General features: G+C 40.3%; 1 protein-coding gene across 10 annotated transcripts in view; it reads left to right on the top strand.

Moving 5' to 3' along the window:
• The window catches only part of RGS3 (regulator of G protein signaling 3), a 183,041-nt gene extending 165,121 nt beyond the window's left edge, over nucleotides 1–17,920 (top strand). For 8 of the 10 annotated variants that reach the window (XM_074211134.1, XM_074211136.1, XM_074211135.1 and 5 more), the window contains 4 exons: nucleotides 14,488–14,589; nucleotides 15,018–15,079; nucleotides 16,082–16,248; nucleotides 16,883–17,920. In XM_074211134.1, the coding sequence (XP_074067235.1) occupies nucleotides 14,488–14,589; nucleotides 15,018–15,079; nucleotides 16,082–16,248; nucleotides 16,883–17,068 (517 nt within the window). In that variant the 3' untranslated portion in view covers nucleotides 17,069–17,920. Of the gene's footprint in view, nucleotides 1–8,250; nucleotides 10,516–10,535; nucleotides 14,354–14,487; nucleotides 14,590–15,017; nucleotides 15,080–16,081; nucleotides 16,249–16,882 lie in introns of those variants that run through there. The other 2 variants (XM_074211145.1, XM_074211144.1) reach the window with 2 other exon arrangements.
• The last annotated feature ends 277 nt before the right edge of the window (nucleotides 17,921–18,197 follow it).

Consider the following 18,197-nt stretch of genomic DNA (forward strand, 5'->3'; position numbering starts at 1 on the left):
TTCCTGGGAGGCTGAAGTTCCTTCACTCTGGTGAGGTGTTGCCCCTCCAATCCCATGGAACAGAGTCTTCCCACTATTTAACCAGGTTACTTTGGTTTTTTTTTTTTTTTGCAAGGCAAATGCGGTTAAGTGGCTTGCCCAAGGCCACACAGCTAGGTAATTATTAAATGTTTGAGACCAGATTTGAACCCAGGTACTCCTGACTCCAGGGCCGGTGCTTTATCCACTACGCCACCTAGCCGCTCCTTAACCAGGTTACTTTGGACTGGAGAATTGCTTCACTGGATCTTTCTGTGTTTCTTGATAATTTAGTTAGAGTCATAATTTTAAGGTTTTTGAAATATTTTGGAGAGAGCACCTAAGAGAGGCTAGTCTCTTGCTGCTATCTTGGCTCTGACCCCCAGCTGCCACATATGACAACTTCTAAAAATTGAAGATAGTAAGGTTTGGTGTACATTTAAACTTCATAGTTCCTTTTGTTGATGATATGGATGGTTTTTTCCCCATCAAAAATCTTTTTTTTTTTTTGGCAAGGCAGTGGGGTTAAGTGACTTGCCCAAGATCACACAGCTAGGTAATTATTAAGTGTCTGAGGCTGAATTTAAACTCAGGTCCTTCTGACTCCAGGGCTGGTGCTTAATCCACTGTACCACCTAGCTGCCCCATATCACAAATATTTTAGAATTTTTGGTTACTCTTTTTCTGAAATTAATAAGTCAATCACAGTTGATCATCACCCAATGTTGCTCTTAATATGTATAAAGTTCTGCTGGTTCCAATCATTTCACTCAGCTTCAATTCATGCAAGTCTTTCAAGGCTATTCTGAATTCCCATCCATCATGATTTCTTATAGAACAATAGTGATCCATCATATTCATATGCCACAATTTATTCATCCATTCCTCAATTGATGGGCATCCCCTCAATTTCCATTTCTTTGACTCTATGAAAAGAGTTGCTATAAATATTTTTGTATGTGGGTTTTTACCCTTTATTATGATCCAGACCAAGTAGAAGTAGTACCAAATCAAAGCATTTACACAGTTTTATTGCCCTTTGGGCATAATTCCAAATTGTCCAGAAAGTTTGGATCAATTTAGAACCCCACCAATAATGTATTAGAGTCCCAGTTTTCCCACACCCACTTCAACATTGATCATTTTCCTTTTTAGTTATATTGAACAATTTGATAGATGTAAGGTGGTACCTCAGAGTTGTTTAGATTTGCATTTCTCTAATCAGTAATGATTTAGTGCCATTTTTCTTATGATTATAGATAGTTTTAGTTTCTTCATCTGAGAATTGCCTTTTCATATTCTTTGACCATTTATCAATTGGGGAATGACTTGTATTCGTATAAATTTGACTCAGTTCTCTATATATTTTAAGAATGAGTCCTTTATCAGAAACTATTTCTTGTTCTCCTAATTGGTTTATAATATCACCTTTTATGTCTAAATCCTGTAACCATTATGCCATACTATCTTCTAGTTTTCCCAGCAGTTTTTATCACAGAGTGAATTCTTATCCCAGAAGGTGAAATCTTTGGGTTTATCAAACAGCAAATTACTCTAGTTATTTACTACTGTCTTTTTTACCTAATCAATTCCATTTATCTACCACTCTATTTCTTAGTCATATAATATAATTTTAGATCTGATGTGGCTAGACCTCCTTCCTTTGCATTTTTCATTAATTCTCTTAATATTCTTAATCTTTTGTTCCTCCATATGAATTTAGTTACCATTTTTTCTAAAATAATTTTTTGGAAATTTGATTAGTTTGACACTGAATAAGTAATTTAATTTAGGTAGAATTATCATTTTTATATTAACTCAACCTACTCATGAGCAACTGACATTTGTTCTGATCTTTTATGTTGTCTACAGTTACTTTAACTATAATTTTCAATCTCTTGCTGCTGTGTTTTGATAGTAATATATAGAAATATTGATGATTTATGTGGGTTTATTTTATATCCTGCAACTTGATTAAAGTAGCTAATTGTTTCAAATAGTTTTTTAATCTTGATTTTTTTAAGATTCTCTATGTATACCATCATATTATCTGCAAAGAGTGAGAATTTTTTCTTCATTACCTATTCTAATTGCTAAAACTAACATTTCTAATAAAATATTGAATAATAGTAGTGATAATGGACATCCTTGTTTCATTCCTTGTCTTATTGGGAATATTTTTAGCTGTTAAGATTTATTATTGATATGGTCTGCGTTCCAGGTATAAATCCTACTTGATCATAGTGTATTATCCTAGTGATAACTTGCTGTAATTGCTTTCTAATTTTTATTTAAATTTTTTTTGCATCCATATACATTAAAAAAATTGTTCTATAATTTTTTTCCCACTATTTTGACCTTTCCTTGTTTAGGTATCAGTACTATATTGTTGTCATAAAAGGAATTTGACAGAACTCCTCCTTTGCCTGTTTTTCAAATAGTTTATATTCCTCCTCTTTTAATCTGGGCAGTTTATAGTTTTGTAAATATTCATACGTTTCCTTTAGATTATCAAAATTTATTGGCATACAGTTGGGCAAAATAGCTCCTGATTTTTACTTAAATGTCTTCCTCCTTGGTGATAAGTTCACGCTCATCATTTCTGATACTGGTAATTTGGTTTCTTTCTTTTTTAAATCAAATTAACCAAAGATTTATCTATTTTTTCATAAATTGATTTTTAGTTTTATTAGTTCAATAGCTTTCTTACTTTCCAATTTATTGATTTCTCCTTTGTTTTTCAGAATTTCTAATTTGATATTTAATTAGGGATTTTAAATTTGTTCCTTCTCTAGCTTTTTTAGTTGCATGCCCAATTCATTTATCTCCTTTTTCTCTATTTTATTCATATAAAATTTCCCCTAATCACTGCTTAGCCTGTATTTTACAAGTTGTCTCCTTATTGTCATTGTCTTGGATAAAATGATAAATTATTTTTATGATTTGTTGTTTGACTGACTCATTCTATAATAATTAGGTTATTTAGTTTCCAATTAATTTTAAGTCTATCTCTCCATGGCCCTTTATTTGTACATGATTTTTATTATATTATGATCTTAAATGGATGCATTTAATATTTCTGTCTTTCTTCATTATAAACTTACTATGTTCTGATACATGGTCAATTTTTACATATATGCCATGTACTGCCAAAAAAGGTGTATTCTTTTCTATCCTCATTTAGTTTTCTCTAGAGGTCTATCATATCTAACTTTTCTGCCATTATATTCACTTCCTTCTTGTTTTTTTCTATGGTTAAATTAATCTAATTCTGAGAGAGGGAGGTTGAGGTCCCCTGCCAGTTTTGCTCTCTTTGTCTTCCTGTAATTCATTTAGCTTCTCCTTTAAGAGTGGATACTACAGGGTGGCTAGGTGGCACAATGGATAGAGCACTGGCCCTGGGGTCAGGAGTACCTGAATTCAAATCTGGCCTCAGACACTTAATAATTACCTAGCTGTGTGGCCTTGGACAAGCCACTTAACCCCATTGCCTTGCAAAACAAAACAAAACCTAAAAAGAAAAAAAGAAAAAAAGAATCTTCATACATACATGTTTAATATTGAAATGACTTCATTATCTATGGTATCTTTTAATAAGATAAATTTTTGTGAATCCTTTGAGATAAGAATTGCTATCCCTGCTTTTTTCACTTCAGCTGAAGCATAATATATTCTGCTCCAGACTTTTACTTTTACTTTGGGTGTATCCCTCTGCTTTGACTGTGTTTCTTATAAACAACATATTGTTGGATTCTGGCTTTTCATCCTCTTTGCTGTCTGCTTCTGTTTTATGGGAGAATTCATTCCATTCACATTCATGGTTATAATTACTCTTTATTACCCTTCATGCTTTTCTACCCTGTTCTTTTACTCTATCCCTCCTCACTAATATTTTGCTTCTGAATACCGCCTCCCTCAATATGTCCCTACTTCTATCAGCCACCCTCCCTTTCCCTTTACAGGCCCTCTATCCCTTCCCTCCTCTCCCTGCCTAATGCTTGAATGGTAATATTTTTAGACCCAACTAAATATATGTATTATTTCCTCTTTGAGTCAAATTCAATGAGAATAAGATTCAAGCAGTTTCCACTCTCTCTCTTCTTTCCCTCCTTTGTGCCTCTTCATGCGATGTAATTTACCCTATTCTGCCATCTCATTAGAGTCCCCCTTTTTTTAATGTCTTAATTTTTTTTAAATCAAATCAACATTTAGATCAAAATCAACTTATGTCCATACCTTTAGCCTAAGTATACTCTCTATAACTCTCAAGAGTTATAAGAATCTTCTTCCCAGTTAGGTATGTAACCAGTTTAATTTTACTGAAAAGGAGGCTTTTTCTTTTCCCCTGTTTAACTTTTCACATATCTCTTGAGTCTCCTATTTGAAGATCAGATTTTCTGTTCAGCTCTGTTCTTTTCATCAGGAAAGTTTGAAGGTCACCTATTTTGTTAAATGTCTATCTTTTCCCCTGAAAGAATTGGGTCAATTTTGATGGGTAGTTGATTCTTGGTTGTAATCTAGCTTCTTTACCCTCTGTTAGATCATATTCCAGGCCCTTTGATATTTTAATGTTGATGCAGTCAGGTCCTGTTTAATCCTGACTGTGGCTCCTCTGTATTTGAATTATTTCTTTCTGGCTACTTGCAGGATTTTTTCCTTGATCTGATAATTCTGAAGTTTGACTACAATATTCCTTGGCATTTTCATTTTGGGATCCCTTTCAGGAGGTGATTGATGAACTCTGGATCTAGGATATCAGGGCAGTTTTCCTTGCAAATTTCGTGAAAATTGTTATCTAGGCTGCTTTTTTGATGATGGCTTTCAGGTAGTCTAATGATTCTTAAATTCTCTCTCCTGAATGTAATTTTCCAGGTCAGTTGTTTTACCAATGACATATTTTACATTTCTTTTTTTCTTTATTTTTTTGATTTTGTTTAACTGATTCTTGGTATCTTCATTGAGTCATTAGCTTCTACTAGTCCAAGTCTATTCTACAATGAATTCTTTTCTTCAGTTTTTTTTTCCTTCAGCTTTTGACTCTCCTTTTCCATTTGATTAATTCTGTATTTAAAGGAGCTGTTATCTTTTTCCATTTGCTCAATGGTTTTTTTAAGATTATTTTCTTTTGGCAGTTACTCAATTGTATTTTTTATTTATTTTTTCATAGTTTTATGGTTTTTTTATTTTTAGAGATTTTGAGTTTTACAATTTTTCTCCCTATCTTACTTCCCTCCCCCACCCATGGAAAGCAATCTGTCAGTCTTTATTTTGTTTCCATGTTGTACATTGATCCAAATTGAGTGTGATGAGATAGAAATCACATCCTTAAGGAAGAAACAAAAATTATAAGAGATAACAAGATCAGACAATAAGATATCTGGTTTTTTTTCTTCTAAATTAAAGGGAATAGTCCTTAAACTTTGTTCAAACTCCATGGCTTTTTTATCTGGATACAGATAGTGTTCTCCATTGCAGACAGCCCAAAATGTCCCTGATTGTTGCACTGATGGAACGAGGTCCAGTCCATATCTCTGACCCACCACCATCCTAGGACCATCAAGCTTAAACATCACCTCCATGTTACTGTTAGGGTGTACAGTGTTTTTCTGGTTCTGCTCATCTCACTCAGCATCAGTTCATGCAAATCCCTCCAGGCTTCCCTGAATTCCTGTCCCTTCTGATTTCTAATAGAACAATAGTGTTCCATGACATACATTTACAACAGTTTGCTAAGCCATTCCCCAACTGAATGACATTTACTTGATTTCCAGTTCTTTGCCACCACAAACAAGGCTGCTATGAATATTTTTGAACAAGTGATGTTTTTACCTCTTTTCATCATCTCTTCAGGGTATAGACCCAATAGTGGTCCAATTGTAGTTTTTAAAGGATTTGTTTTTCTTCTGTCATTTTTTTTTGTTGCTAGATGTTAATTTTCTTTTGCATTTCTTTTCCCAATTTTTCCATTTGATTTTTAAAATTCTTTCTGAACTCTTTCAAAAAGTCTTTCTGGGGGGGTGGCTAGGTGGCATAGTGGATAAAGCACTGGCCCTGGAGTCAGGAGTACCTGGGTTCAAATCCAGTCTCAGACACTTAATAATTACCTAGCTGTGTGGCCTTGGGCAAGCCACTTAACCCTGTTTGCCTTGCAAAAAAAAAAAACTAAAAAAAAAAGTCTTTCTGGGCTAGAGACCAGTTCATATTCTCCTCTGGAACTTCATAAGTAGTATCCCTTCTACCCTCCTTTTCTGAGCCAGTCTTTTCTCCATCCTTATCTCCAAGGTAATTTTCTTTGCTTTTCTCTCACCTTTCTAATTCATTTTGGGATTTGTTACTGTGCCCTAACCCCAAGGTTCTTTTTGTTGGGGGAGGGGCTGGCTGACAGACATTCAGTGTTGAGAATCCTCGAAGCTTACTTACTATCCTGAGGCCATCAATATTAGGAGCTCCAAGGGGTTGTTCAATGGTAAGAACACTAGAGGTTCTCTCTTTGGAACATCAGCACTGGAGATGTCAGCTATACACTTCCTGGGTTGTTGAGAGAGATGAGAACACCTGGGGTTGTCTCTGGGCTGTTTGCACAGGGGAATGTCAGAGCCCCCTGACTGGGAACATCAGGGACTCACTCTGGGTCGGGCAGTCCAGACTAGCTGCACTCTGGGCAAGTCACTAAACTTGGCCAGTTGCCCTCAAGGATCTTTAAGATTGTAAGTTGTAGAGACAGTGCCAATCTTCATGGATAGTTTCTTTATTGGGAACTTCATATGAAATCAGGGGTCCAGTCCATATCTCTGACCCACCACTATCCCTAATCCCATCCTTGTACTCATTCCTAGTGGTAACCCTATACCTATTTCCATCACCACCTCCATCCTTAACTCTATATCAAACTCTAACCTCTGATCCTCCATGACTGATCTTCTGCTGCTGCTGACTTGTCACCTGAATGCTCCCTTCAGCTCTCAAGTTCAGTATGTCCAGAATGAAATCCACTGTTCCCCCTCCCCCCAAAATCTCTCCTTTCTCCAGGATTTCTTTATTTCTGTTGAGGAAGGGCACCACCAACTTCCTAGGCTTAACCAATCAGTAAACATTAAGTATTTGTGATAAACCAGACTTTGTGCTCAGGATATAAAAAGAGGCAAATGACATTCCCTGTTCTCAAGGAGTTTATAATCTAACATGCTCACAAATATGAACAAAGTCAACTATGGACAGTATCAAGAGAAAGTGAACAGAGTGAAGGCCCTGGACTTGAGAAGGCTTCAAGGTGGCATTTTAGATAGGACTTAAAGAAAAGTCCAGGAGGTCAGGTGTCAGAGTGCAGGCAAAGTCTTCCATCTATGGGGGGAACAGTGGGAGAAAATGCCCAGAATTGAGAGATGGAATATCTTATTCATGGGAAATCTAAGAAGCCAGGGTCACTGGTTCAAAGAATATGTGACAGTGAATTAAGTCACCTAGGTTTGCAGCTTTAAAAGTCTCCTTGACTCTTTTTTTTCTCCTGCCTCCTTTTACATCTGGTTAGTTTCTGGGTCTTATCCTCCTTCCCAGCATCTTTCTCATCCATCCCCTCATCTTTATTGACCTGGCCATTTTTTATTTCAGTTCCATAGCACTTACTATGTAAACTCTCATGGTAACCTCATTAGTCTCTTGCTTCTAGTCTTTCCCCTCTGTATCTCATTCCCCACAATATTTTCTTTAGGCACAGGTCTGACTGTCATTTCCCTGCTTAAAAAGTTTTTTATGGATCTCCATTCTTTTAAAAGCAAAATATTAAATCTTTAGTTAGCATTTCAAGCCATCTAAATTCTAGCTTGAGCCTTCTCTTCCAAATTTATCTTAGTCTCCATCCCATCTCCTAGCTCCATGTTTCCCACAGACTGTCCCTCCATAACTGGAATACACTCTCTCCTCACTTCTTCTTAAAATTGTTAGCTTTATGACTCCCCCTCCATAGAGAGAGGTATTGGAATATACAGTAGACTTACCTATATCCATATGTGGCCAGTGTATTGATTTGCTTTCCTCATGTATATTTGTTATGGTATAATCCTGCTGTTGGAAGGAGGAAAGAGAAAGAGGAAGTAGTGGAAAGTTAAAAGGATATAAATTAAAGAGAATTAATAAAATATCTTTAAAAATCCTAAACCTCAGGGGCAGCTAGGTGATGCAGTGAATAGAACACCCCTAGAATCAGGAGGACCCGAGTTCAAATTCAGCCTCAGACACTTAATATTTACATAGCTATATGACCTTGGGCAAGTCATTTAACTTCATTGCCTTGCAAAAAACCAAAAAAAAATCATCTTAGCTTCAGTGTCATTTCCAATGGAAAAACTTTCCTGATTTCCCTCAATGTTTGTAGCCTTCTTTTCATTCTTTTTAAAATACTTATCTCTGTAACTGTTTTCTCCAGTAGAATGTAAGTTTTGTGACGTGCACAAAATAGGATTTCCCTATCTCCATGTACTACGTAATACTATCTCAATCCTAAAAATTTTTTCAGTGGAGTTGAAGGCACTGGTGTGTGGATTTCTGGTTCTGGATGTTTAGAAGTAAAAAGAAGAGGGACAGAACTAGAGGGTCTGGCAAACGGAGTATACCTGGGGCTGGAAGTGACCTGGGTAGTTTTGTGGGCATAGAGGAATGATTCAGTAGAAAAAAGAGAGCAGAAGAGTTTGTATTTTATCCTAAAAGTTACAGGGGACTACTGAAGTTATTGAGTGTATGTAGAGGAGAAGGACTGGTAATATGTCCAGAACTTTGGAAGCTGAGTAGAATCTGAATAGACTAGAGTGGGGAGACTTGTGGTAGGGAGATCAGTAGTAGGCCATTGAAATAGTCAAGTTGTGAGGGCCTACATTTGTATGTCAACTGTGGCAATAGGGAAGTGAACATATACATGCAAGAGATATCTGACAGTAGAAGTAACAAGATTTGGTGACAAACTGATTGTATGGGGTTAGTACAAGTGAAGAGTCCTGGATATCATTGAGGTTGCTAGTAAGATGATGAGGACCTAGATGTATTAGAGAAGTTCAAAAGTGGGGAGAGGAAAGAGTTTGGGGAAAAGGTAATGAGTTTTGTTTTGGATGTGTTGAGTTTGAGATGTTGATATGTTCAATAGGTAATTGTCAATATAAGAGAAGGTTTAGGAGAGACATTAAGGCTGGATAAATACAACTGAAAATGATCTGCGTAAAATGACAAGTGAACTGATGAGATTGCCTAGTGAGGCAGAATATAGAGAAAAAAAATTCAAAGACAGAGCCATGGGGCTTCTGGTTTTTAGTGTGCATGACTGATGAAAATCCAGCAGAAACTGAAAAGGAGTGCTCTGACAGATTGAAGGAGAACTAAGAGCAAGCAGGGTCATGAAATCCTACAGAAGAAAGAGTATCTGGAAGAAGAGGGAGAGTGATAGCATCAGAAGCTGAAGAGAAATCAAGAAGGATACAGTCTAATAAATGTTCATTAGATTTAACAATTAAAAGATCAACTTCGGAGGAGGCAGGTACAGTGGAATGATGAAGTAGGAAATCATAATTTAGAGAAGAAACAAGTAAAGGAAGCCACCCTTGATTGTAAGCAATTTTCTCATTACTTAAATGGCCTCAGGAAAAATCCCTTAACAGCTCTAGTCTTCAGTTTTATTACATGTAAAGTGAAAAAGTTGGTAAAGATGATTCCTATGATCTTACCTAGTTCTAAAACCTCAACTGGAATTGAGATGCATTTGAAACTTGGTTATACCATTTTTTATGAATTTAGGCAAGTCATTTAACTTTTTTATGTCTCAGTTTATTGGGAGAGATTACCTCAAAAATACTTTTCCTCTAGATCTATGACCCATAATATTAGAGATTTGTGCAAACTAGAAATTATTTAAAAATCAAAGTTATAATGTCCTAAATATGACCAGCAGATGGCGCTGTTAGACCAAAGTCCCATCTTGGTTTTCCTTGTAAGTGCCTTACTCCCTTCTCCTCTTTCCAATTCTATTTCCCCCTTTCCTTAACTTTGGGTTTTTAATGTAGTTGTTAATTAATGAGTCCATTACAGTCATCATATTTGCAAAACTATGCAGAAAATTCCTAGCACTAAGATTACCTCTGTCATATTGTTTTCTCCCTGTTCACTTAACATACACTATGAGATTAGATTATGAAAAACCAGGGTAAAGTCTAGGGTACTGGATGACCCTGGAGTTTATGTGTGGGAGAAGAATGACCCCTCCATCTTAATGACCCTGCCCTGCAGGCGGTTAGCCAGAGACCTTCCCGGGCCTCTCCTTCAGGAGCCTTGGGACTAAGTGCCCTCCCATTGGCTGACTGCAGGGGCTTGGTTGCCGGCAGCCTCCTAGGACTATTTATTGTGCCTGAAGCCCATTGCTTCCAGCACAGTGCCTGGCCCTGGCCCACTGCTTCTACAGACCGCCTTCTCCCCAATGTACCACACCATGGTTGATTTTTCTGAAAAGTATTTGGAAAGGTAGGACTTCAATTTGTGATTTTTACAGCTGTGAACTAAGCCAGTCGTATGAGGGATAGGGATGAAAAGGGAGAAAAACTGGGGTTTGGAGTGGTTTTTGTAAAGGCCTCCCTGCTCAGAGAATTTAACTTTTCCTTCATAACCTAAGGTTGAATATAAACCTGGAGGCCTTTATTGGAACCTTGATTTGAGCAATACACTATTTTTCTGAATTTATTAGTATAAGATACCCCTATTCTCCTTTCCTGTTCCATCCAGGCCTTCTTCTCTTTCTCCCCAGCTTTCTACAAAGATTGAAGAAGGTTTCCGATTAGGGACAGTCTGGAATAATTTGGATTTTCCTGGAGGGAAAACAACATACTACCCTAACCCACATAATTTTTAATAAATTATAAAATGGGGCAAAGTCGTAGATTTCTTTCTCTCCCTTCTTTTTTGGGCAGGAATGAGATACTCTAGTATGGAACATAACATATATTGATATAATATCAGGCTTGATTTATTTGCTGTTTAGTTTTGCTAAACAGCTTTTTTTTTCATTATTCGAAATTTGTTGTACAAAGGATTATACTTTGAGGAAGGATATATTTGGAAATGAAGATTTTATCTATATATCTACATCTATATCTATATCTATATGAAAAATAAACAACTGTATAAGTCCAGTGTCCATGGTTTAAAAAAAAGATTTTAATTCATTTCAAGATAGTGGGGAGTATAGTAGGGGAAAGGAACTTTTAACTTCCAAAGTCTGCATTTGGTTGGGTTGGGGGATATTAATATTTCTTAAAGATATGCATTTGACCCATTATATGCTTGGAAAGCAGGCAGCTGGATAGTCGGGATTGACTACAGAGGCAACTCAGAATATGAGTAGACTTGGACACAGTCTGCGGGTGCAGTAATCCCCTATTTTCGGCATGCCTTAAAAGGTTCTAGACTGAGCTCTGGAGGGACAGAAAAACCCAGAGTACTTATAAACCTAAAAAGAAGTTGATGTGTGGGGGTATGGGAGGGGTCATTATGGGAGCAGGCCAATGGGGAATATACTTTGTTCCTGAGTCAGGGAGCTTATTCTTAATATCATATTTACCTTAGGGAATAACTGCTCCACTTGTCTGGCCTACCCGATCTGGGTATTCAAAGCCCTTTACCCCATTAATCCTTTCCCCTTAGAGGTGGAGAGTACACAGGGAGATCACTGGAAGTGGAGGCCCAAGAAGAAAAAGTGATTTTTATTAACTAGTTTAATGGAAGATTTGGAAAGGCCTACAATCTCACTTTTTTCTCCCCAAGGGGTTCTAATACTTTTACTTACCAGGATAGCATAAGAAACCTAGGAAGGAGAGAAAAGTGGAAGCATTGGCCCAGAGGGGTGGAGTCTTATTTCCTATTAGAGTCAGGGATGAAGACTTAATAAAATATAGGCCCCCTGGGGTCCACAGGCAGCTGTCTTTCTATTGACTTCCATTTGTGACCTTAGGCCTCCTAAGATCTCTTCTCAGATCTTTCACCCTGCCCCACTCTCAGCAGTACATAGGACCTTAGGTATTGTTGAACATATTCCCACTTTGGAAGAAAAGGAGATTCAGCTCTGATCAGATTGGGGTTGGGGAGCAATAGGAAAAGGAATGTCACCTACCACATATCAAAGGGGAGACACTGTGGTATGATGGAAGAGGCAATGGACTGGGAGTCAAGAGCCACTAATTCATGCTTTAATGGTAGCATCTCTTGGCTGCCGACACTCATTTTGTTCTAGGAGAAGGTCAGTAGGGTAGTCAGACTTCTATCTGTAAGCACTTGGTGACAGGCGTAGAATAATATAGTCAGCTCTTAATTATCCAGAGACGAGTGTTTCAGAGAATGAATTATTGCTGGCCCATTCCTTCTTTTTCTTTGCTCCATGAGGAGCATAAGTCTAAGACAGTAATCCTGAGAAGAGAAAGGGAAGATCTGCTTCAGGGTAGGGAGAAAACTCATTTAGTCTTTTTTTTTTATTTAATTTTTTTGAATTAATCATTAATTTCTCAATCTTCTCTGTTTCCCAGTCCCCTAGGAAGAAAGAAAAATAAAACCCTCATAACATGTATAAATATCACTACCCTTCTACTTTCCACCTAAGGCTGATCAGGGGATAGGTGAAGAACTGCAGTCCATATTTGTCCAGTTAATCACTGCTTATGTATTTTAGGTGAAGGATAAGAAGGAGACTTGGTTTCACAACTAACAAGAGTTTTGGGAATTATCATAAATGTGTGTGTGTGTGTGTGTGTGTAAACATCAGTAGTAGGAAGTTATATGACTTTAGGGATATCCCTAAAGTTTCCCTGTTTTCAGGGCCTCAGTTTCCCTGATGTGGGGGTTGAGTTTGATGACTTCATTGTAAGTTGTAGTATTATCCTTGTGAACATCAAACCTATGATTGAGAATTAAGGTTTAAAGAAGCAAATTGATTAGTTAGAGGTTTCTAGATTCTCCAGACTTGAATTCTCTCCCCATCTTCTTACCTCCCATCTTCCCCATCTCTTCTCTCTCTCTCCTGGAAGCCAAGTGTCTGAAGGTAAACAGCAAAGGAGAAATTCACTCCCCTTCCTAAGCCTCTGGCCCACTCCCTATCCTAATGATTGTTTTCTGCATTTTGATTAGAGCTTTTCGACTCTATGTTATTTCATTGGGTTGGCATGGCTTGGACTGGGCTCCAAGTGCCAGGCCCCTTAGAAAACCTACTTCTGGGGGCCAAGACAGCAGGGGCCGGGGGTGGGGAGCCTCTGGCAATATCCCAAATCTAGTTTTCTGCTTTTAGCCAGCAGAGTTTGGTTACCTTGTTTGTTAATTTTGTACCTTTGTGCCCAAGCATGGCTAGGTGCTGGGATTCTCCCAGTGCTGCTGATTGAAACCAGAGCCCAGAGGGACCAGAGGTGTCAGACAGATGTCTGTATCCAGTACCCATCTATTGGCACTGCCCAAATTTGGCCAATCCCTAATTCTAAGTGCCAAGATTTGGGGAGGGAAGAAGGGTTGGAGTAAATAGAAGCAATATGAAGGGGCTGTTTTAACCCCTTCCTCACCAGCTATTTTTTTACACTGTTCCCGCCCCCCCTGCCCAGGGCACCCCATTTTGAAATCCGTAATCCCTTTTTCCAATGACATTCTGGGGGAGAAAGTGCTAAAAATGAGCCTATTCTAAAAATAATCATTACTGCCATCCTGGCAGGACGTGTTGATGCCCATCCCTGGTATTTGCTGACTTATTTTCTTTCTCCCTTCCCGTGCTGTCATGGCAACTGAGAAGGTCTGGTCACAAATAGCTCAGAGCAGCTTCCTGCCTCAGCCCCATGGAAGGGTTGGAGTGTGGGGGCCGGGCCTCGGTGGGAGCCGGCCAGCCGGGCTGAAGACACATGTTTCTTTCACTAGCTGTTAGGCTTGGCTTGTGTTTTTTTCTGTTCGTTTGCTTTCCCAGCCCCTCCCACTTCCTGACTCCTCCTGTCTGAATACCAGCTTCAGCCTCTGCTCAGAGCCCAGGCATTGAGTTTCTGCTGCTCTGAGTGTCCACTGTCCAGGCTCGGCTCCTGCCTGCTTGGCTGGGCTGTTTCAGAGGAGGGTGATCCTTGCCTGGCGGGGCCTGAGCACAAGGGTTGTGGAAGGAGCCTTGAGTGGGTGGTTTGCTTCTCATCCACCTGAAGTGTCCTTCCTGATTGAGCCAATTTGATTCCAGGGCCATGCCCTTTTTCCGAGATCTGTCTAAGCCAGGGCCCCTTGAGTTCCACTCAGAGATGCTTCTGAATATGTATCGAACACGGAATGGGAACCTACAACGTAGACATACAATGAAAGAGTACGTGCGGCTGAACCCACCGGTCAGGCCCCAAGAAATTCTTGGACGTTGGGCCCTGGCCCTCATTCCTGCCCAAAGCTGCTTGCTTTTTCTTCTTTCTTGAGGCTAAAGATTTCTCTCTTTTTTTCTCTCAGGGCCAAAGATATGAAAAACAGATTGGGAATTTTCCGGAGAAGAAATGACTCTCCTGGGGGCAATGTGACTGGCAAGGCGGACAAGGGGATGAAATCTCTGAAGTGAGTTCTTCCTTGGACCCTTCTGCTTCCACCCCCACATTTCCTGCTTCAAGACCCTCACCATTAAACTAGACCTGGACTCCTTTTGAAAGATTCTTCAGAAGTAATGGAAATGCAGACCAGAGAAAGGAACCTTTGTCAGCTGTAACCAGCTTCTCCTCCTAGAGTTCAGGGATCTGAGCTCTCTTGTTTCTCTATAGCTCCCTCACCCTATAGTGGTGATAGTGGGGCGTCAGAAGATTTTGCTGGTTAACATTGACCATCTAAGGTCTGAGAGCAAACTCTAGGTTAAGGGAGCATAGCTCCCATTTCTCTTGAGATTCTGGATAGGCACAGCAGCTGCTGCCACTGCTTATTAGCAAATTAGGCTGTAACACTCACCTTGGCTCAGTCTGAGTTTCCATCATCTTTCTCCTGTTTGTTGGCAGGCCCACCTCTGAGGAGGCACTCAAGTGGGGAGAGTCTCTGGAGAAACTGCTGATGCACAAATGTAAGTATGTGTATTGTCAGGTCCTCTTCCCCACCCCACAAAACCCCTCTTCTATCTCCTTTCCTATCTTCAGCTTTGGGGCTTGTATACCATTTTTCCTTTCAGAGTTTATAAGAGGATTCTGTTTTCTGGGCAACCTCAGATTGGGCTTATTTTCCTCTCAGTGTGGATGCTTGATATCTTCTGTGAATGTGTGCCCCTGTCACTGTCTAGTGCTTATCTTTATTCTCCAAAGAGTCCTAAGTCTTTCCTCTGGCATCAGGAGGAAACAGCAGAAACATACCATATGGAATGTCTGTGAATGTCAAACCTCCCAATATATCTCCGAGGGAGTCATTGTTTTAAAAGTCTTAATGTGGAGGCCTCTGTTGTGACTGGGTTTTACATGTTCCTCTGAATTCCTGACAGAGAGACACTGGGTGTACCAAAAGAAGGGGTGGGGGGAAAGAATATTTTTTAATTGTACCTTTGTACCCACATCAGCCAGGCATTAAGCCAGGATGAGTCCCTCCCACGACCAACAAAAGACAGATAAGAGATAGGGCAGCTTTGAGGATAAGGCAGTGTTTTTGGCTTTGCCCAATATTTGGAATGTTGCCTTGTACAAAAGGCTTATAGATTTAATAAATGTTTCTTGGTTTGAATTGAGTCTGCTTTTTATCTCAAGTCAAAGAACTGGGAAAGGACCCTTAAAGGTCATCTCATCCACTTAATGAATGGAAAACTGAAGATCAGAATGGTGTCTTAACTTCCCATGGGCATCCATTGAGTTGATAGCAGGGATAGGACTGAGTTAACAGTTGTCCTAACTCCCAGCTCTGTGAACTCTCTAATGTACCAAACTTCTTGGTTTTCAGGACCAAATCCTGGGAGGTGTTTGAGGAATGTTCTGTCTTTCTCTTCTGGGGTTCATGACAAAGCCTATGATGGGAATGGGAGGAATCTCATCTGGTGCTAGACTGTCCCTTCCCAATGTAACCTGGACTCTTTTGTCTCCTGCAGATGGACTTGCAGTGTTTCGTGCCTTCCTCCGAACAGAGTTTAGTGAAGAGAACCTAGAATTTTGGCTGGCATGTGAGGACTTCAAGAAAGTCAAGTCCCAATCCAAGATGGCATCCAAGGCAAAGAAGATCTTTGCAGAATATATTGCCATCCAAGCGTGTAAAGAGGTAAAGCATTTGTGTGCGACTATGTATTCCCTAGTCAATGTCATTAACTGGTTATGTGAAAATAGCCACAGGCAAAGCAGCATGGGCCAGAGCAATGTTATGAATGGAAACTTGATCAGCCTATTGGGTGATTGGAACTCATGGCAGGAAGGCAGGATGAGATTGTAGCAGTGTCTGGCCCATCAAAGGTGCTTCATCAATGTTTGTTGATTAATTTTTCTTATGTGCCCTTCCTCTGAGAGTGACCCCTCCCAGTCCTCAGGTTGGATTGTTCTTGGAACCCTTAATATTAGTTCCTTCTCAGAGACCTCCCTCCATTAAGGGAGAAGGGAGACAGGTGTCTTCATTGCCTTCCTACAATGGGGAGACTAGACAGGAAGTTAGTCTTGTTCTCAGTTATGTGGACTGAGGACACTCCTTGGGGTGTTGACACAAAAGGACTTGGTGGGGAATTAGGCAAGGCACATTCTGGTTCTGATTGGATCATTTCACCAAGTTGGCGAGATAGTAGAGCCAACAAATAGCTTCCTTTTCTCCCTGAAAGAGCACTAGACTCTTGGACCCCACTCCTGAGGGTCCATTACCATCATGGTTCAGTTCAGGGACTTGATCTTGCCTCTGCTTCTCCTCCCAGGTGAACCTGGACTCCTACACACGGGAACACACCAAGGAAAACCTGCAGAATGTCACCCGGGCCTGCTTTGACCTGGCTCAAAAGCGTATCTATGGGCTTATGGAGAAGGACTCCTATCCTCGTTTCCTTCGCTCAGAACTCTACTTAGACCTCATCAACCAGAAGAAGCTGAGCCCTCCATTGTAGGGGGGGCTCTCTCTCCCCTCCCCCGGGCAGCCCGGGAGAGATGAATGTTTACATGAAGCTAGCCCAGCAGGTGACCTGCCCTCTCCCACCCCATCCTCCTGAGGATTGCTGAGAGAATGGGCCATTCTGTTGCCTGAACTCCTCGAAGCCATATCTCTGTTGGACTGGCCCATGGACATATGAGAAGCCAGAGGCCTGGACTACAAGAGTCTGTGGGGATGTGAGAAGCCAGTGGGCTGGTGCCGTGTGTGTTGACACCCTGCCCCCAGCCCCAGTGCCACTCTCTGGTACGACGATGCCTGCCCCAGTATTGGGCCTATGGCATGGCTCATAGGCAGGGCTTTGGTACAGGCTGAAAGGTTCTTGTCCAGGCAGCAGGGAGTCAGGGCAGTTGAGAAGCTGGGGGCACAGGGGACCAACCAATACAGGAACCTTACCTCTAACTTATGAGCTCCACCAAGCATCCCAACTCAGGCTTGCTCCCCCTTTCTGGGTCACCCTAGTGGTCGAGGCCCTGAAACAACTGGGTAGCAGAAGGTGGGGGTGGGGAAAAGTATTCCCCTGGCCAGGCGGCAGGTGCTCAGGTGACTTATCCTATAGGTTTTGGCCTCCAGGTGCCATTCCTTGGGGCCCTGGTGCTCAGAGCCCTCACATCCTCCACCCTGAGCCCTGGCCTCAGGATTTTATTTATTTCAACACTGTAGCCTAATGCTTGATGCATTGTTCTGTAATAGGAAATCCTTGCCTCTTTATTTTCTTAATTTACAAGTGCAATATTTTAAATATGTTTTCGTGGGAAGCTACAAAGCAGAATGACCGTTCTATTTTAAGAAGGTGTACACACTTTTATAAGTTGGGGCGGGCGGGAGGGTTGGTTTTTGCCCAAGGGACCCTGGCAGCAGGCAGCTGGGGCCCTTGGATGTACATATTATTTGTTGAAAATCTCAAGTTCAATAATATGAACAAAGTGCCGTGCAAGCCTGAACCTCAGAGCTGAGGATCAGTATCTCTGAAGGAGCCTGCCTGGCTCTGGACAGCACATTTGGTCCCTGAGAGCTATTTCTGTGGCTCCCAAACCATCCATACAGCCAGGTGATGGAATGAATAAAAGGCCCATGTGACTTCTATT

Source organism: Macrotis lagotis, chromosome 1 (assembly GCF_037893015.1).
Source record: "Macrotis lagotis isolate mMagLag1 chromosome 1, bilby.v1.9.chrom.fasta, whole genome shotgun sequence".
In the NCBI taxonomy this organism is placed as follows: domain Eukaryota; kingdom Metazoa; phylum Chordata; class Mammalia; order Peramelemorphia; family Peramelidae; genus Macrotis; species Macrotis lagotis.